Here is an 18910-nt window from a genome sequence, read left to right as displayed (position 1 = left end):
CTAAGCTGGCTCAGTTAGCCAGCAGGTACACATTCTTGATGCTGCTGTCCAACCCACCAAACCTCACACCATGCTTGCAGACATGACAAAATACTGTGGCAATGCATTTTTATAACTTTTACTTCTGTTGCTTGCTTACAACCTCAGCTCTTAAGCTCCACAAACTTATCTTTTTGACTTGAATTGACTCCGCCTAATCGATCTTGGGCTGTTTTTATCGATTTTAATCACTCCACCATTGGCAGCCGTGCCTTCTGCTGCCTAGGCCCTAGGTTCTGGAATTCCCTCCCTAAACCTCTCTGCCTCTCCACCTTTCTCTCCTCCTTTAAGACGCCCCTTAAAACCTACCTCTATGACCAACCTTTTGGTCACCTGTCCTAATATGTCCTTATGTGGCCCGGTGTCAAATTTTGTTTGATAATGCACCTGTGAAGCTCCTTGAGATGTTTTGCTACGTTAAGATAGAAGCCCATGGAATCGAGGGAAAAGTATGGACTTGGTTAGGAAGTTGGCTGAGCGAAAGGCAACAGAGAGTAGGGATAATGGGTAAGTACTCACACTGGCAGGATGTGACTAGTGGAGTCCCGCAGGGATCTGTCTTGGGGCCTCAATTATTCACAATATTTATTAACAACTTAGATGAAGGCATAGAAAGTCTCATATCTAAGTTTGCCAATGACACAAAGATTGGTGGCATTGTAAGCAGTGCAGATGAAAACATAAAATTACAATGCGATATTGATAGATTAGGTGAATGGGCAAAACTGTGGCAAATGGAATTCAATGCAGACAAATGTGAGGTCATCCACTTTGGATCAAAAAAGGATAGAACAGGGTACTTTCTAAATGGTAAAAAGTTAAAAACAGTGGATGTCCAAAGGGGCTTAGGGGTTCAGGTACATAGATCATTGAAGTGTCATGAACAGGTGCAGAAAATAATCAAGAAGGCTAATGGAATGCTGGCCTTTATATCTAGAGGACTGGAGTACAAGGGGGCAGAAGTTATGCTGCAGCTATACAAAACCCTGGTTGGACCGCACCTGGAGTACTGTGAGCAGTTCTGGGCACCGCACCTTCGGAAGGACATATTGGACTTGGAGGGAGTGCAGCATAGGTTTACTAGAATGATACCCGGACTTCAAGGGTTAAGTTACGAGGAGAGATTACACAAATTGGGGTTGTATTCTCTAGAGTTTCGAAGGTTAAGGGGTGATCTGATCGAAGTTTATAAGATATTAAGGGGAACAGATAGGGTGGATAGAGAGAAACTATTTCCGCTGGTTGGGGATTCTAGGAGTAGGGGGCACAGTCTAAAAATTAGAGCCAGACCTTTCACAAGCAAGATTAGAAAACATTTCTACACACAAAGGGTGGTAGAAGTTTGGAACTCTCTTCCGCAAACGGCAATTGATACTAGCTCAATTGCTAAATTTAAATGTGAGATAGATAGCTTTTTGGCAACCAAAGGTATTAAGGGATATGGGCCAAAGGCGGGTATATGGAGTTAGATCACAGATCAGCCATGATCTTATCAAATGGTGGAGCAGGCACGAGGGGCTGAATGGCCTACTCCTGTTCCTATGTTCATTTGTTAAAGGGGCTATATAACCATAGAAAAGATACAGCACAGAAGGGGGCCATTCCCGCGCCGGCTCGAAGAACAACTAGGTGCCCATTCTAATCCCACCTTCCAGCACCCGGTCCGTAGCCTGCTGCTTACAGCACTTTAGCTGCAGGTCCAGGTACTTTTTAAAAGTTGAGTGTCCCTGCCTCTACCACCAATTCGGACAGCGAATTCCATACACCCACCACCCTCTGGGTAAAAATATTTTTTCCTCATGTCCCCTCTAATCCTTCTGCCAATCAGCTTAAATCTATGTCCTCTAGTTCTTGAACTCTCCACTAGGGGAAACAGGTACTTCCTGTCTACTCTATCTAGGCCCCTCGTAATTTTGTACACCTCAATCAAGTCTCTCCTCAGCCTCCTCTGCTCCAACGAAAACAACCCCAGCCTATCCAATCTCTTCTCGTAGCTGCAATTTTCAAGCCCTGGCAACATTCTTGTAAATCTTCTCTGCACTCTCTCCAGAGCAATTACGTCCTTCCTGTAATATGGTGACCAGAAATGAGCATAATACTCCAGCTGTGGCCTTACCAGCATTTTATACAGTTCCATCATTATATCCCTGCTTTTGTATTCTATACCTCAGCTAATAACGGACAGCATTCCGCATGCCTTCTTCACAACCTTATCTACCTGTACTGTCACCTTCAGGGACCTGTGCACATGCACTCCAAGGTCTCTCACTTCCTCTTCCCCTCTCAATATATTCCCGTTCACTGCGTATTCCCTTTTACTGTTTGCCCTCCCTAAGTACATTACTTCACACTTCTCCGGGTTGAACTTCATTTGCCACTTTTCCGCCCACTCCACCAACCCATTGATATCTTCTTGGAGTCTACAGCTATCCTCTTCACTATCAACTACACGGCCAATTTTGGTGTCGTCTGCAAATTTGCCAATCATGCCCCATACATTCAAGTCCAAATCATTAATATATACCACAAACAACAAGGGACCCAACACTGAGCCCTGTGACACACCACTGGAAACGGATTTCCATTCGCAAAGACATCCATCGACTTTTACCCTTTGTTTCCTGTTACTGAATCAATTTTGGATCCAATTCGCCACATTTCCCTGTATCCCATGGGCTTTTATCTTTCTGACCAGTCTGCCATGTGGGACCTTGTCAAATGCCTTACTAAAATCCATGTAGACAACATCCACTGCACTACTACTAAAGGAAGTGGCTCTGGAAATAGTGGATGCATTGGTGGTCATCTTTCAAAATTCAACAGACTCTGGAACAGTTCCTACAGATTGGAGGGTGGCAAATGTAACCCCACTACTTAAAAAAGGAGGGAGAGAAAAAACAGGGAATTACAGACTAGTTAGCCTAACATCAGTAGTGGGGAAAATGCTAGAGTCTATTATAAAGGATGTGATAACAGAACACTTGGAAGGCATTAATGGGATTGGACAAAGTCAGCATGGGTTTATGAAAGGGAAATCATGCTTAACAAATCTACTGGAGTTTTTTGAGGATGTAACTAGTAGAATAGATAGGGGAGAACCAGTGGATGTGGTGTATTTAGATTTTCAGAAGGCTTTTGATATGGTCCCACACAAGAGGTTAGTGTGCAAAATTAAAGCACATGGGATTGGGGGGAATATACTGGCATGGATTGAGAATTGGTTGACAGACAGGAAACAGAGAGTATGAATAAACGGGTCTTTTTCAGGGTGGCAGGCAGTGATTAGTGGGGTCCTGCAGGGATCAGTGCTTGGGCCCCAGCTATTCACAATATATATCAGTGATTTGGATGAGGGAACGGAATGTAACATTTCCAAGTTTGCAGACGACACAAAGCTGGGGTGGAATGTGAGCTGTGAGGAGGATGCAAAGAGGCTCCAATGTGATTTAGACAGTTGGTTGATTGGGCAAGATCATGGCAGATGCAGTATAACGTGGATAAATGTGAGGTTATCCACTTTGGTTGTAAGCACAGAAAAGCAGATTATTATCTGAATGGTGATAGATTGGGAAAAGGGGAGGTGCAACAAGACCTGGGTGTCCTTGTACAAAGCGAGCATTCAGGTGCAGCAAGCAGTTAGGAAGGCGAATGGTATGTTGGCGTTCATTGCAAGAGGATTTGAGTACAGGAACAGTGACATCTTACTGCAGTTGTACAGGGCTTTGGTGAGACCACATCTGGAGTATTGTGTGCAGTTTTGATCTCCTTATCTGAGGAAGGATGTTCTTGCCATGGAGGGAGTGCAACGAAAGTTTACCAGACTGATTCCTGAGATGGCAGGACGGATGTATGAGGAGAGCTTGGGTCGACTAGGCCTATATTCACTAGAGTTTAGAAGAATGAGAAGTGATCTCATCGAAACATATAAAATTCTAACAGGACTAGACAGACTAGATGTAGGGAGGATGTTCCCGATGGATGGGGAATCCATAACTAGGGGTCACAGTCTCAGGATACGGGGTGTGCCATTTAGAACCGAGATGAGGAGAAATTTCTTCACTCAGAGGGTGGTGAACCTGTGGAATTCTCTACCACAGAAGGCAGTGGAGGCCAAGTCATTAAATATATTCAAGAAGGAGATAGATATATTTCTTAACGCTAAAGGGATCAAGGGATATGGGGAAAAAGCGGGAACAGGGTACTGAGTTAGACGATCAGCCATGATCATTTTGAATGGCAGAGCAGGCCCGAAGGGCCGAATGGCCTACTCTTGCTCCTATTTTTTATGATTCTATGATAATCCTCCTTGTCACTTCCTCGAGGAATTCAATCAGATTTGTAAGGCATGACCTTCCCTGAACAAATCCATGTTGACTATCTCCGATTAAACCATGTCTTTCCAAGTGACAGTTTATCCTATATCTCGGTATTGATTCTAATAGTTTGCCCACCACCGAGGTAAGACTGACTGGCCTATAATTGTTCGGCCTTTCCCTCGTATCCTTTTTAAACAATGGTACTACGTTTGCAGTCTTCCAGTCCTCCGGTACCTCCCCTGTATCTAGTGAGGATTGGTAAATGATCCTCGGAGCATCCGCTATTTCCTCCCTGACTTCTTTCAATAGCCTAGGAATCAATCCATCCGGCCCTGGTGACTTATCAACTTTCAAGGATTCCAGTCCCACTAGTACTTCCTCTCTCGTTATGTTTACCTTATCCAATATTTCACACCTCTCCTCTTTTAACTACTATGTCCGGATCATCCCTTTCCCTTGTGAATATGGAGACAAAATATTCATTTAAAACCCTACCCACATCCTCTGCTTCTACACACAAGTTACCCTTATCATCCCTGATAGGTCCCACCTTTTCCTTAGCGATCCTCTTGTTCTTAATGTACTGATAAAACATCTTTGGGTTTTCTTTAATCTTACTAGCTAATATTTTTTCATGCCCTCTCTTTGCTTTCCTTATTTCCTTTTTTACGTCATCCCTGTACTTTCTATATTCCTCTAGGCTTTCTGCAGTATTTAGTTTTCTATGACAGTCATAAGCTTTCTTTTTCTGCTTTATCTTGCCCCGTATACTTCTAGACAACCAGGGGGCTCTAAATTTGGCAATGCCACCCTTTTTCTTTGAGGGGACATGTCTGCGTTGTATTTTTTAGTGCCTCCCACTGGCTTGCCACTGATTTCTCCTCAAGTAGTTGTGTCCAGTCCACTTCTGCCAAATCACCTCCTGGTTCTGTAAAATTTGCCTTCCCCCAATTTAAAATGTTTACTCCTGATTTAACTCTGTCCTTTTCCATAATAATGCTAAAACTAACTGAATTGTGGTCACTATCCCCAATATGGTCACCCACTGTCACTTTACCTACTTGCCCATCTTCATTTCCCAGGACTAAATCTAGAATTGCATCCCCTCTTGTTGGGCTTGTCACGTACTGGCTAAAAAAGTTCTCCTGGACACCGATCAAGAATTTTGCACGGTCTGTGCCCCTCACACTGTTTGAATCCCAGTTGATGTTAGGGTAGTTGAAGTCCCCTACTATTATTGCCCCCTTATTTTTGCACTCAGAAATTTGCCTACATATTTGTTCTTCTATCTCCCTTTCACTATCCGGGGGTCTATTGTACACTCCTAGTAGTGTGACTGCCCCTTTTTTATTCCTTAGCTCAACCCATATGGCCTCGATTGATGATCCATTTAGCAGATCATCCCTTCTCACAACTGTAATTGATTCTTTAACCAATAATGCTATAATGTTGTTGTTGCATGTCGCAGATGCACCTCAGGGCTGATCCTTGGTATGAATTTTCGTTTAAAGATTATAAATTTGAGATGTGTAGGTTTTATTTCTCTCCTCGCTCCACCTTCATATGAGGACCCAGTTAGCCTTCATCAGCTACATCACTTTTCTCATTCTATGCATAATGACCGCAACTTGTGTGGATATTCAATGAAACTAAAATCCTCAGTCCACACTTAAGAACAAAGCCTTGCATAGGTAGAGGTTTACGTTCCACTGAAGACTGTCTTTCATTTGCAGTTTAATGCCCTACCTCAAACACATTATTATTTTTCAGTCATAGCACTCTTATGCTCTGTGAATCATGTAATCAAGAAATACTGTTGCTTCCCAGAACTGTGAATACATGAAGTGCTGTTCTTTGCAGCACTAAAAAAAATCTATATCATATACGCAGTATACAATATCCAGTCTCTATCTAACTGATGCATTGTCTAATTTGCACACTTCCCACGTGCCTTTCGCAAAATCCTGTGTATCACAGAATATGTATTTACATATTTCAGTCTTCCTCTGAGTCTGTGTTTTTCCCTTTGAAAATTGTTGCTCATTGGAGCCTACTTCTCTACTGATTGCATTGCAAGTCTGTCATTAGCGCACGCTCTCCATGGAATATTCAATAATTCTGAGATGGCGGTAAATGATTAAAAATTAATAGGAAGCAACATTTGTGAAACTTCTGAATCATCTAACAGTAGATCCCAAAAAGGGGGAAAAATTGATATTTCAGATGCTGTACTGACTTGCTTCCAACAGTGCAGAAGAGAGGCAAGGAGATTTCAAAGCAGAGTAGCAGAATGCTTAAAAAAATCTCACAATATCACACCCTGAAGTATCAGTCTAAATTACGTGCTCAAGTCTGTAGAGTGGGGCCTGAACCCATTATGTTTTGACTCTGAGGCGAGAGTGCTACCACTGAGCCAGTGCGACACTTGGCAGAGATTGCACTTTTGGAACAAAGAAGACAACCATAAATTCATCTCACCTATTCATCCAAGAAGCTTTGTGTCAACAGTAATAAAAGATCAAATCATCTAGGTGTGAGGCAACAAATTACATGGCTTATAAACACTGTCTAAGCCTGAACCTATTAAAAGTTGACAATATTAAATAAACAGCATAATAATTACTGACAAAGAGCATCAAGCTATAATTCTAAATAGATATCACTGCAATAATCCTCATTGATTGATATTAGTAACTAGTTAGATGCATTCTGACAAGCAGAAAATAAAGATAAAATAATGTAAGAGAGAGGCAACAAATCACATGGCTTATATTTTGCAACTGATGATGATGGGAGATAAACTAGATTAAAGATCACAAACTTTGTTGGATTGGGACCGTTTTAGAATTTTAGACAGAAAAAAGACTTGCATTTATACGGCGCCTTTTTCAATCTCAGAATGTCCCAAAGCACCCTACAGCCAATGAGTACTTTTTGAAGTGTAGTCACTGTTGCAACGTAGGAAACGCAGCAGCCAATTTGTGCACAGCAAGCTCCCACGATCAGCAATGACCAGATAATCTGTTTTTAGTGATGTTGGTTGAGGGATAAATGTTGGCCAGGGTACCAGAGAGAACTCACCTGCTCTTCTTCAAAATAATACCATGGGATTGTTAATATCTACCTGAGAGGGCAGATAGAGCCTCAGTTTAATATCACATCTGAAACACAGCACCACTAACAGTGCAGCACACCCTCAGTACTGCATTAGAGCGTTAACCTAGGTTGTATAGGTAAGTCTCTGGAGTGGGACTTGAATCCACAACCTTCTGACTAAGAGACAAGATTGCTACCCACTGAGCCACAGCTGAAACTGTGCCTAATGTGTAGAGAAATATCACCATGGATTTATGAACGACCAATTAAAAGGCATTTCGATTCTGACCATGATCAGGGAAGAATCAACTATTCTCCACTGACGGGAGTTTATAAGTCGCCTGTGGTTGTACCTGGCTTGTCAATTTCAACAATGGTTAGTACCTGAATTTATTTTATGATTTTTGTTTAACCTTAAAAGGTGCCCTGCACCACTCTGGCACTCACCTAGGTCACTCAAATTAACAAAATGATGACCTGAAAATTGGCATTCGTCTTTTCTTAATATAATCATAGATCACAAAGATAACAACACATGAGGGCGCCCATTTGATCCATGCAACTCATCCTTCCATAGAAGCCATGGCCTGGATTTTAACTTGGAGCCGGGAAGAGAGCAGGGGGAAGTTAATCGGACACGAAACCCATAAGTGAAGTTGGCGGGTCGGAATCTGCAATCGCAACTTAATTGAGGGATAAAAAATGTTACTTCCGGGTTTCGCGCCTGGCAGCCTGATTGAGAGGCTGGCTGCCTGTCAGGTGGGAAAGCAGCCGGGGAGAGATTAAGCATTGGGGACTGGACTGGGGGGGCGGCGGAGGGGAGAGACCGTGATTTTCGAGGATTGGATGGGGGAGGGCGGGGGGTCGGGGAGAGAACAGAGTCTTCATGGATTGGATGGGGTGGGGGGTTGGAGAGAGATCGCGATCTTCGGTGGAGGTGGGGTCCTGGCCATCGGGGGTCTTGGCCACTGGAGGGAGGTTCTCAGACATCGTGAGGGGGGGGAATCTCGGACATCGTGGGGGGATCTCGGACATCGGGGAGAGGATCTCGGACATCGGGAGGGGGATCTTGGACATCGGGGGGGGGGGATCTCGGACATCGGGGGGGGGGGGATCTCGGACATCGGGGAGAGGATCTCGGACATCGGGAGGGGGATCTCGGACATCGGGGGGGGGATCTCGGACATCGGGGGGGTTCTCGGACATCGGGGAGAGGATCTCGGACATCGGGGGGGTATCTCGGACATCGGGGGGGAAAGCTGCAATAAAAAAGGTCGAGTATATAAATGTTTCTTGCTGTTGAAGCATCATAGATATCTACTGCCCAGATTTGCATTTCAGATATAATGCACAAGTGACTAACTATTTTTCTCCTTCAAGAGCTTCCTCTGCAGCACTGCTTCAAAATCTGAAGTGCAGAAGGAAACTCCTGAAACATAAAATGCCAAAACGCTATGGACAAATTAAATTCACCACTTAATCACATAATGATCACCCCACTAGCTAATACTGTGCTCCTAATAACTTACTTTAGAAAGAAAGACTGGCATTTATATCGCACCTTTCATGTCTTCAGAATGTTCCAAAGCGCTTTACAGCCAATGAAGTACTTTCGAAGTAGTCACTGTTGTAATGTAGGAAATAGGGAGGATGGGCAATCTGACCACTGCATCGTGGTACAGGAGGCCATTCAAGTGGGGGGAGTAAAAAGGAATGTGGTAGTGGTAGGGGATAGTATAGTCAGGGGGACAGACACTGTTCTCTGCAGCCGCAACTGAGAGTCCCAAAGGCTGTGTTGTCTGCCCGGTGCCAGGGTTAAGGATATCTCCCCGCGGCTGGAAAAGAACTTGGAGCATGAGGGGGAGGATCCGGTTGTCATGGTCCACGAAGGAACCAACGACAGACGTAGAACTAAGATTGAGGTTCTGCTGAGACCGTTTGAGGAGCTAGGGTCTAAATTAATAAGCAGAACCTCAAATGTAATAATCTCTGGATTACTACCTGAGCCACGCGCAAATTGGCATAGGGACAAACAGATCAGAGCGTGGCTCAAAGAGTGGTGTGGGCAACAGGGGTTTCGATTCATGGGGCACTGGCATCAGTATTGGGGAAAGAGGGAGCTGTTCCGCTGGGACGGGCTCCATATAACCGGGCTGGGACCAGTGTCCTGGCAAATCAAATAACTAGGGCTATAGATAGAGCTTTAAACTAAAAAGGGGAGGGAGAGAACAGGTGAGGGGAAATTTAGAAATCTAAAGAGAAAAGTAAAGGCAACAGAGCAGTGTAGTGATTGGGTAAAGATAAGCAGAGTGTGGCAGGAAGGGACAGAGAGTTTCACGGTAATAGTGCATCAGCAAATAGGGTCAAAGCAGGGAAACATAAGAACATAAGAAATAGGAGCAGGAGTAGGCCGTACGGCCCCTCGAGCCTGCTCCACTATTCAATAAGATCATGGCTGATCTTCGACCTCAACTCCACTTTCCTACCCGATCCCCATATCCCTTGATTCCCCTAGAGACCAAAAATCTATCGATCTCAGCCTTGAATATATTCAACAACTCAGCATCCACAGCCCTCTGGGGTAGAGAATTCCAAGATTCACTACCCTCTAAGTGAAGCAATTCCTCTTCATCTCAGTCCTAAACGGCTGACCCCTTATCCTGAGACTATGCCCCCAAGTTCTAGACTCTCCAGCCAGGAGAGACAATATCTCAACATCTACCCTGTCAAGTCCTGACAGAATCTTATATGTTTCAATGAGATCACCTCTCATTCTTCTAAACTCCAGACAATATAGGCCCATTCTACTCAACCTCTCCTCATAGGACAACCTGCTCATCCCAGGAATTAATCCAGTGAACCTTCATTGCACAGCCTCTAAGGCATGTATATCCTTCCTTAGATAAGGAGACCAAAACTGTACGCAGTACTCTAGGTGAGGACTCACCAAAACCCTGTACAATTGTAGTAAGACTTCCTTACTCTTGCACTGCAACCACCTTGCAATAAAGGCGAACATGCCATTTGCTTTCCTAATTGCTGCTGTACCTGCATGCTAACTTATTGTGCTTCTTGTACAAGGACATCCAAATCCATCTGAACACCAACATTTAATAGTTTCTCACCATTTAAAAAATATTACTTTTCTATTCTTCCTACCAAAGTGAATAACCTCACATTTCCCCACATTATACGCCATCTGCCACCTTCTTGCCCACTCATTTAACCTGTCTATATCCCTTTGCAGACTCTTTGTATCCTCCTCACATCTTACTTTCCCACCACCCTCCTCCTGACAGTCAAAGTCACCAACTTGCACACTTACCCCGGGGTCCAGAGACATGTACCTACCTTGCGGACCCACTCAGATGTACATCTTGCGGATGGGGGCCGCCGTAGCTGCAGTCATGACCTCCTCGGAGGGCGAACAGCATCACCAGCCTCACCAGCCTTGCCATCCACGCCGTCCACCTCTGACACGTGGAGCTCCACAACAGAGTGCTGTGACACATCCATCTGCACAGCAGGAGGGAGGGCTACCGCAGAGAGAGATGCGTCGCAGAGGGCACTACCCTCGCCACAGGGTCCACAGACCGAGGCTCAGCCTCCTGGACCTCTCTGAGCAGCAGTGCACACGGAGGCTCAGAGTCACTCGACATGTAGTCATGGACATCTGCAGCCTCTTTCAAGCCGAGCTTCTCCTGGTTGGCTCGAGCACCATCTTCTTACCTGTCACTGTCAAAGTCACCACTGCCCTCAACAACCTCTCCTCCGCATCCTTCCAGGGTGCAACCGGGGACATCGCCGATGTCTCCCAGTCGTCTGCGCAGAAGAGCCCTGCAAATACACCTACACCCACTCTGCAGTGACACAATGGGTGGCATCAGTTGTGGCTCCTCATAGTGAATCTCAGGAGCGGGCATTATTGCACAAACCAGACAGGATTCGCAAAGACATGGCAGTAGTGGTGCCAATATAATATGTAATGTGAGTTGTTCAGAAATTCAATATAAGTAACACCCATGACAAACCCTCAAACACCCTTGTGCATCCCCTTCATGCTCACGACACGTTTGCCTTACGCTGCCTACTGCACATATGTGATGCGTGCCCTGTGGCTGCAGCACAGGTAGTGGCAGGTTGAGTGAGGCTGGCCGTGAAAGAGATGCACGAGAGGGTGAGTATGAGATAGAGCCATGAGATTGTATGAGGATTGGGTTGAATGGTAGTGGCGGGGTGAGTACTGGCGAGGTGAGTAAGTGCAGGTAAGATGAGGATGGGGTTTGAGTGGGTATGAGGGGTGATGTGAGAGAGTAATGTTGGCAGTGCCGAAGGAGATGTGGGGTGGGGGCAATGATGTGGCAGACGGAGTGTAGGGGAAAGACTACGTGTACTCACTTTGGCTGACCTACTGAGGTCATTGAAGCGCCTCCTGCACTGTATGCAGGTGGGCGATATGTTGGTGGTGCAGGTGACCTCCTCTGCCACCTCGAGCCAGGCCTTCCTGGTGGCAGAGGCAGGCCGCTTCCTCCCGCCCACCGGGAGGAAGATCTCTGTCCTCCCCCTCCTCCTCACCCCATGTATTGATACCTGGAGTGAGGCATCATTAAACTGGGAGCAGCCTTCCCCCTGGGCTGCTCCATGCTGTAATTTTTGCTATTTGTTGCAGCATCTGTCAGTGGAGGACTGCCCCTTTAAATAGAGCGCCTCCAGCTGACAGATCTTACTGCGCATGCGCAGCCCGCCCGACGCGCAGATCAGCAGCGGGGAACCCAGAGGAGCAGGTAAGTGGCTCCAATTAGTGAATTGTCTGCTACGATCGCGCGGGAAACTGACTAATTTCACCGGGCACGTTACCCACGCGCCCGATAGCCCCCCCGCCGAGAACCCACAGCCCTGCTAACATCGGGCCCTTTGTGTCCTCCTCACAGCTTACTTTACCACCTAGATTTGTATCGTTAGCAAACTTGAATACATTACACTCGGTCCCTTCATCTAAGTCATTAGAATAGATTGTAAATAGCTGAGGCCCAAGCACAGAGCCTTGTGGCACACCACTAGTTACAGCCTGCCAACCTGAAAATGATCCATTTATACCTACTCTCTGTTTTCTGTCCGTTAACCAATCCTCTATCCATGCTAATATGTTATCCCCAATCCCATGAGCCCTTATCTAGCGTAACAACACGGCATCTTATCGAATGTCCTTTGAAAATCCAAATATACGACATCTGCTGGTTCCCCTTTATCTAATAAATTTGTCAAACACAATTTTCCTTTCATAAAACCATGTTGACTCTGCCTAATCATATTATGATTTTCTAAGGCTCTGTTGCCACTTCCTTAATAATGGATTCCAGCATTTTCCCGACAACTGTGTCAGGCTAATTGGTCTGTAGTTCCCTGTTTTCTCTCTCCTTCCTTTCTTGAATAGCGGGGTTACATTTCCTACCTTCCAATCCGCTGGGACCATGCTAGAATCTAGGGAATTTTGGAAGATCACTACCAATGCATCCACTATCTCTGCAGCGACCACCTTTAGAACCCTTGGATGTAGGCCATTAGGTCCAGGGGATTTATCGGCTTTTAGTCCCACTAGTTTCACCAGTACTTTTTCTCCACTGACATTAATTTCTTTAAGTTCCTTACTGTCATTAGCCCTGTATTTCTGGTATGCTTTTTGTGTCTTCTACTGTGAAGACAGATACAAAATATTTGTTTAACGCATCTGCCATTTCCTGATTCCACATTATAATTTCTCTTGTCTCAGCCTTCAAGCGACCAACGTTTACTTTTGATACTCTCTTTTTACATATTTATAGAAGCTCTTACAATCTGTTTTTATATTTCTTGCTAGTTTACTCTCATATTCTATTTTCTCCCTTTTTATCTATTTTTTGGTCGTCCTTTGCTTGTTTCTAAAACTTTCCCAATCCTCAGGCTTACTACTATTCTCGACAACATTATAGGTCTCTTCTTTTAATCTAATACTATTCTTAACTTCTTTAGATAGCCATAGGTGGATCACTTTTCCCGTGGAGTTTTTATTTCTCAATCGAATGTGTATTTGTTGAGAATATTGAAATACTTCTTTGAATGATTGCCATTGCATCAACCGTCATACCCTTCAATCTAATTTCCCAATCTACCTTAACCAACTCGCCCCTCATTCCTATGTAATTGGTTTTATTTAAGTTTAAGATTCTAGTTTCTGACTTAAGTATGTCAGTCTCAAATTCAAAGTGAAATTCTATCATATTATGATCACTCTTCCCCAGGGGATCCTTTACTATGAGATTAATAATTAACCCTGTCTCATTACACAATACAAGATCTAAAATCGCCTGTGCCCTGGTTGGTTCCATAACGTATTGTTCTAGGAAACCGTCTTGAATGCATTCCATGAACTCGTCCTCCAGACTACCTTTGCCAATTTGATTTGCCCAGTCTATATGCAGATTAAAGTCTCTCACGATTACTGCATTACCTTTGTTACAAGTTCCTATTATATCATGATTAATGCTCTACCAACGGTATAGCTACTATTAGGAGGCCTATAAGCTACTCCTACCAGCGATTTCTATCCCTTGTTATTTCTTATTTCCACCCATACTGATTCTACTGCCAGATCTTACAATCCAAGATCCTTTCTCACCACTGTCCTTACGTCATTCTTTATTATTAGTGCTAACTAAAGAAGTTAAGGATAGTATTAGTTTGAAAGAAGAGGCTTATAATGTTGCCAAGAAGAGTAGTAAGCCTGAGGATTGGGAGAGTTTTAGCAACTAGCAAAAGGATGACCAAAAAATTGATAAAAAGGGAGAAAAGAGAATATGAGAGTAAACTACCAAGAAATATAAAAACGCATTGTAAGAGCTTCTACTTGTAAAAAGGAAGAGAGTAGCAAAAGTAAACATTGGTCCCTTAGAGGCCGAGACAAGAGAAATTATAATGGGGAATAAGGAAATGGCAGATGCGTTAAACAAATATTTTGTATCTGTCTTCACAGTAGAAGACACAAAAAGCATCCCAAAAATAGTGGGGAACTAAGGGATTAATGAGAGTGAGGAATTAAAAATAATTAATATCAGTAGAGAAAATGTACTGGAGAAACTAATGGGACTAAAAGCTGATGCATCCCCTGGACCTGATGACCTACACCCTAGGATTCTAAAAGAGGTCGCTGCAGAGATAGTGGATGCATTGATTACGATCTTCCAAAATTCCCTAGATTCTATAACGGTCCCAGCGGATTGGAAGGTAGGAAATGTAGCCCCACTATTCAAGAAAGGAGGGAGAGAGAAAACAGGGAACTACAGGCCAATTAGCCTGACATCAGTCATCGGGAAAATGCTGGAATCCATTATTAAGGAAGGGGTAACAGGACACTTAGAACATCATAATATGATTACGCAGAGTCAACATGGTTTTATGAAAGGAAAATCATGTTTGACAACTTTATTAGAGTTTTTTGAGGATGTAACTAGCAAGGTAGATAAAAGGGAACCAGTGGATGTAGTATATTTGGACTTTCAAAGGACATTCGATAAGGTGCCACATAAATGCTTGTTACGCAAGATAAGGGCTCATGGGGTTGGGGGCAATATATTAGCATGGATAGAAGATTGGTTAACGGACAGAAAACAGAGAATAGGGATAAACAAGTCATTTTCAGGCTGGCAGGCTGTAACTATTGGAGTGCCTCAAGGATTGGTGCTTGGGCCTCAGCTATTTACAATCTGTATTAATGACTTAGTTGATGGGACCGAGTGTAATGTATCCAAGTTTGCTGACGATACAAAGCTAGGTGGGAAAGTAAGCTGTGAGGAGGATACAAAGAATCTGCAAAGGGTTATAGACAGGTTAACTGAGTGGGCAAGAAGATGGCAGATGGAGTATAATGTGGGGAAATGTGAGGTTATTCACTTTGGTAGCAAGCAATTAGGAAAGCAAATAGCATGTTGGCCTTTATTGCAAGGAGTTGGAATACAAGAGTAAGGAAGTCTTATTACAATTGTACAGGGTTTTCGTCAGACCTCACCTGGAGTACTGTGTACAGTTTTGGTCTCCTTATCTAAGGAAGGATATACTTGCCTTAGAGGCGGTGCAATGAAGGTTCACTAGATTGATTCCTGGGATGAGAAGATTGTCTTATTAGGCCCAACTGGTCTATGCTGGTTTTATGCTCCACACGAGCCTTCTCCTACCCTTCTTGATCTAACCCTATCAGCATAACCTTCTACACCTTTCTTCCTCATGTGTTTATCTAACTTCCCCTTAAATGCATCTATGCTAGTCACCTCAAGTACTCCTTGTGGTAGCGAGTTCTACATTCTCACCACTCTTTGAGTAAAGAAGTTTCTCCTGAATTCTCCATTGGATTTATTAGTGAATATCTTATATCTATTGCCCCTAGTTTTAGTCTCCCCCACATGTGGAAACATCTTCTCTATGTCTACCTTATCAAACCCCTTCATAATTTTAAAGATCTCTATCAGGTAACCCCTCAGCCTTCTCTTTTCTAGAGAAAAGAGCCTCAACCTGTTCAGCCTTTCCTGATAAGTATATCCTCTCAGTTCTGATATCATTCTCGTGAATCATTTTTTGCACCTTCTTCGGTGCCTCTATATCATTTTTGTAATATGGAGTCCAGAACTGTGCTCAGTACTCAAAACCAGTTCCACTCTATTTCTTATTCTTAAACACTAAATTCTGAGAACTTTACCAGGGAATCTAGTTTGGAGGAATTACAGAGCAGAGCTGAATATACAAAACAAATAACAAAAATCAGTGAAGCACTCAAAACTGCATTTAGTTGTTGTGGGATATGATTGCAATTCAATTCCCTAAAGCATCAGGCTCAGTAACTGTTTCAACTGAGTCCCCAAGCAAGTTCCCTAATTATAAAGCTGGTATTCACAATTGAATGAATGTTCTTGTTTTAAAAGATAGAAGAGGTGAAGGGACATTAAAAATGAATCAAATATTTCTTTACTGGTTAACTATGAGACTCTCCTTAAAGCCTGTGAATCCCCCCACACACTTTATACACAGCTTGCTTTCATATAGCACTGTACAATCTTAAATGTCAAGAGAGAAAAAGCTCTCCTATTTTCAGTCATACTCGTCCAAAGTTAGTCAGTAAGAGACTGTGTTACCAGCACAGTGATTTCATCTTTCTGAACTACTGCAGACATTACACTTGTAACGGTGATGCATTAAAAGTCTTTTTCAGTAGGTTTTTAACTAATACATCAAAAATTGGAAAATAAATATGCCTTATATTTATTGTCAGCAATTCACGAGATGCCCATGAGGAAGTAGAGCAAGTTCCAACCATCTGGCTGTTTTAAAATGCAATACTCCTTGGGTTCTTACAAGACAAAGACACACATTGCACTGATACAGATCACTTTAATATAGTTGAGAACAGGCATGCTGCCAGTACAGGACTGCATGATATTAAACAAGCTTAATAGCTTTTCTGGAGAAAAAAGCCCCAGCCTGTTCAGCCTTTCCTGATAAGTATATCCTCTCAGTTCTGGTATCATCCTTGTGAACCTTTTTTTGCACCTTCTCCGGTGCCTCTATATCCTTTTTAATAGCTAACTGATAATGGAAACTACATCTTTATTAATCACACAAATCGCCCCAAGTGTTGGCCACATTCTGCAGCTCCCCCCTCTGCCGTAAACATATCTACATAGAGATATGTACATATATGTACACACGCACACATACATACATATACACATATACATACAAAGGTGAATAATGTTATTAAATCGGTGACAGTGTCAGTTAGATGAATAACGCTACCTGTTTTCCAGGGATTCATCACAACCTGGAATGGGGAGAGTCTCGCTGTCACCTCTCTGTAATTCTTCTTGCAAGGGAGAGATCAGATATCACAGGAATGCTAATTAAACTTCCAACAAATACACAATTGGAGGAAGATTTCCATCCAATGTGGATTATTTTGGGGAGATTTGTCTCTGATCCTGAAAGGTCCACCCTTGCTTTGCACAACCCTCTGCTGCCCTCTGTAGCACAGACTAAGGACTCAAACACTCGGCTCCTCGCTTCCAGCCCACATATACATCCACAGTTCTGACCAAAACACACGACACCGGTTGGACCAGGCAATGAGAAGGTCGGCCTGGCTTCATAAATGTTTTAAGGTACATAAAATAAGCACATCCATTACAGCACAAAAAAAAACAGAGGCTTCAATGCATTTGTAGCAACAAAACCCACCGTCTTCACTCATGGAGCAAATTTCGAACCCTTAGCATTAAGCATGGGGAAGCTGGGAACTGCACAGGTGGGTACATGTTTGTGTATATACACACATATATATATGCATATGCACATATACATACATACATATACATTATACATATATGCACGCACACATATATATACATACATACACACATATGCACACATACATACACACATATACACATATACATAAATGCACATGCATGTACACACATGCATATGTACACACAGGCATACATATATACATACATGCATATACACACATATACATACACATATGTATACACACATAAACACATACATATACACACACATACATATACACTAAACATTATTATTGATGACTTCTAGCAATATATCTAACTACACAAGCACTGATAACGGCAAGCTGCTATTTGCAGCATCTGAGCCAGGAGAGCTCACTTGAACGGCAACAACACCTGTTACAATTGAAGATGGAACAATTCAACCAAATTATGTAAAGGATGATTTATGAGCCACCATCCCAAATACACACATCACAGCAACACTCCTGAGCACCGATACAAAAAAAATTCCACCACACCACGAGTTTGTAGGTCACTCAGACGGGGTTTGTTTTGTTCTTTTTTTTTGCAAAAGATTTCATCTTAATATATGTCAGTGCAACAACTAACCGTTCCCACCACGAACAACATGCTCATTCTCCACAGCAGAACTTACCTTCTGACAGCAGACGCGTAGCGTGAACAAAAGATGGATCCAGAGTATCTTTTTCTGCCATTAGCTCTGGCAAATATTTCTCTCTCTGCATTATTTTATTTATTATTTTTTTGCCTTGTGTATTTAAAATAATATTTATTTATACGTTTCTTTTTTTAAAAAAAAAGTTAAACCTGTTTTTTGTTTCTCACACACACACACACACACACATACACACACACAATATCTAATTGAGTCGCTTGACGTTTCCAGCAAGTGCATCGACTCGGCGCAAACCAGCTGCTCGCTCGCTCGCTCCGCCAGCTTCTACACATGAGCCCGCCCCCGCCTATCCCCGATTGGATAGGCTCCGGCCGCCCGGAAGCAGTTCCAAACGCCCATTGGCCAACCTCTGTGTCAGTCAAAGTGACTGACAGGCGGGGGGGGGGATGCGGCGGCCGGCGGTGGGAGCTCGCTTGCTGTCCCGTCTGCTT

The 18910-nt window shown here is 43.4% G+C and overlaps 1 protein-coding gene across 3 annotated transcripts in view; it reads right to left on the bottom strand.

Moving 5' to 3' along the window:
- khdrbs2 (KH domain containing, RNA binding, signal transduction associated 2) overlaps positions 1–18643 on the bottom strand; it is a 501831-nt gene extending 483188 nt beyond the window's left edge. The window contains exon 1 of one of the 3 annotated variants that reach the window (XR_010962867.1): positions 18438–18643. Coding sequence is in view for 2 of the 3 variants with exons in the window: in XM_067984050.1 (XP_067840151.1) it covers positions 18438–18528 (91 nt within the window). In the remaining variant the exon portion in view is untranslated. Of the gene's footprint in view, positions 1–17270; positions 17329–18437 lie in introns of those variants that run through there. The other 2 variants (XM_067984050.1, XM_067984051.1) reach the window with 2 other exon arrangements.
- Between the last annotated feature and the right edge of the window lie 267 nt (positions 18644–18910).

This window comes from Heptranchias perlo, chromosome 5, assembly GCF_035084215.1.
Source record: "Heptranchias perlo isolate sHepPer1 chromosome 5, sHepPer1.hap1, whole genome shotgun sequence".
Lineage (NCBI taxonomy): Eukaryota > Metazoa > Chordata > Chondrichthyes > Hexanchiformes > Hexanchidae > Heptranchias > Heptranchias perlo.
This window is presented reverse-complemented; position numbering and strand designations above follow the sequence as displayed.